At 34.1% G+C, this 2,084-nt stretch overlaps 1 protein-coding gene across 1 annotated transcript; it reads right to left on the bottom strand.

The window, feature by feature from the left end:
• Positions 1-761: 761 nt before the first annotated feature.
• Positions 762-1,049, bottom strand: LOC108355784 (tubulin beta-4B chain-like; the record flags this gene model as incomplete). Its single annotated transcript, XM_017606917.1, has 1 exon — positions 762-1,049. A coding segment is annotated over one exon (267 nt), but the record flags the coding sequence as incomplete, so codon positions are not given.
• Positions 1,050-2,084: the final 1,035 nt, after the last annotated feature.

Below are 2,084 nucleotides of genomic sequence, written 5' to 3'. Positions count from 1 at the left end.
AAGTTTCATTTGAAAAAGTTCCATATGATTATTGAAAGGATACGTAAATCATTTCCGTCTTGAAATAAGCGTCCGGAGAGACAAAACAAAAATAAAAATCCCACATAATTATTATGAGAAGACGAATATAATTTACAAAACAACTCTTCCAGTGTTCAGTAATAATTATAGAGCAATATTTAATTTTATTTCTTGTAATCATTATGGTCTCTGTGGAAGAATATGCGAGAACAAAAAATTGGCATAAATCAACGGTAAGTTCAAGGTACTTCAAGCTTGCACTTTGTTACACTAAAATTTAAGGGGCTATTAAACCGCGTATTCAAAAAAATTCTAGAAAATCTGTTTAAAATATTTAAAATTTTGAGCAACATTTTTAAAAATTCAAAAGTTTGAAATTTGACCTACATGTTTTTTTAGATAGTCGGTTTTATTTTCATAAAAAAATTAAAAAACATTTTTTAAACAAATAAAAGTAGCCAAAACTTGCTAAAATGTCTTTTCCCTATTTACATTCTCGCCACCGTATACATATATGTATTGTGTACATTTTTGCGATCATTTTTAAAATTCGTCTCTTTGTCTTGTTTTAAATAAAACTTTATTCAAATATGTTATGTCTTTTTATTCTAAACACAATATTGTAGTATCGGATTCGATGCTTTAGAATTGTACCGATTTTTTGCCACAGAAATCTGGTCACCGTAGTGACAACTAATTAATGAATTTTAAATACTGCCACTTATGTATGTATGTATGTATGTATGTATGTATATTAGATCTCACTCACCCGCTCCGGATTGTCCAAATACGAAACTGTCTGGCTTGAATAGCATACCCATTGGCGATTGGCGTATAGCATCCATTGTGCCTGGCTCCAAATCGATGAGTACAGCGCGTGGTACATACTTACCACTGCTGGCCTCATTGTAGTACACATCGATGCGTTCCAATTGCAAATCATTTTCACCAACGTACATGCCATTCGGGTCGATGCCGTGCTCATCGGAGATTATCTCCCAGAACTGAAAGAAAATTGCACCCAACCAAAAAAAAGGTTAATTATTAGATATGGAAAATTTTGTAAACATTTGCATTTGCACTTAAATATTAATAAGAAATAATTGCTAAATAAAAAGTTCTTGGAAACAAATTAACTCTTCATCGTTGGTGGCATTGAATATGAATTTCAAATGTGTTTGCAAGCACTTTTTTAATAATTTGGAATCGCAAATGCGTACATACATATGTATATATGCACTTATCCGTTTTGGTTTTTTTTTTTTTAGAATAAACTTGCAAACAATGTGACGCGAATGTGAATATTCAAAAGTTGATTGTTAATTTACAGCTCACTTAACAACATATGTATAGAGCATTGTTGCATACTTTAGGGCGTACGAAAAAATTTAACACACTCACGAATAAATAGCTGATTTGCACACTAAAGTCGTAAAAAATTTTAAGCACTCAAATTCGATGCACGAAAAAAGCAATTATTGTGCATTCCAAGCGAAAATCATCGAGATCATAAATTTCCATATGTATATATGTATGTATGTGTCCCATTTACATGTGTATGAATGCACATATGTATGTATGTTGATAAACACATATGTAGTTATGTATGAATGTTTGTAAGCGGACGTGCCCGANGTACGAGCGCACGCGATGAGTAGCCAGCGAGCGAGTAAGCAAACGAGGGCGGCGCAAGAGTAGAGCGGCAAGCAAACGAGGGCCTCATTAGCTCTGCCCTCGCGAGAGGGGCGTTGCGAGCGAGGCACTCATTTGCAGCAGCAGACGAGCGAGGCGAGTAAACGAGCGAGGGAAATGAGGCAAGCAGATTAGACAGGCAAACGGGTTGGTCAGCAAAAATGTATGGGATAAAAATTGCATCAACTAAGAATTTAGAGCAAACGATTATATGCACACATGTAGATATGTATATACATACATATATACACATATGTATGTATTTATTTATGTATATATTTTCATGCACAGAAGAATAGATGCGTGCTATTTTTGGCAGTTGTATCTACTAGGTAGGCTCATATGTGCATACATATATGTTACTATGTACT

Source organism: Rhagoletis zephyria, unplaced genomic scaffold (genome assembly GCF_001687245.7).
Source record: "Rhagoletis zephyria isolate East Lansing unplaced genomic scaffold, Rhagoletis_zephyria_1.1 Rzeph_scaffold_49994, whole genome shotgun sequence".
Lineage (NCBI taxonomy): Eukaryota > Metazoa > Arthropoda > Insecta > Diptera > Tephritidae > Rhagoletis > Rhagoletis zephyria.
Note: the sequence above shows the minus strand (reverse complement) of the source record. Positions and strands in the feature narration are given on the sequence as shown.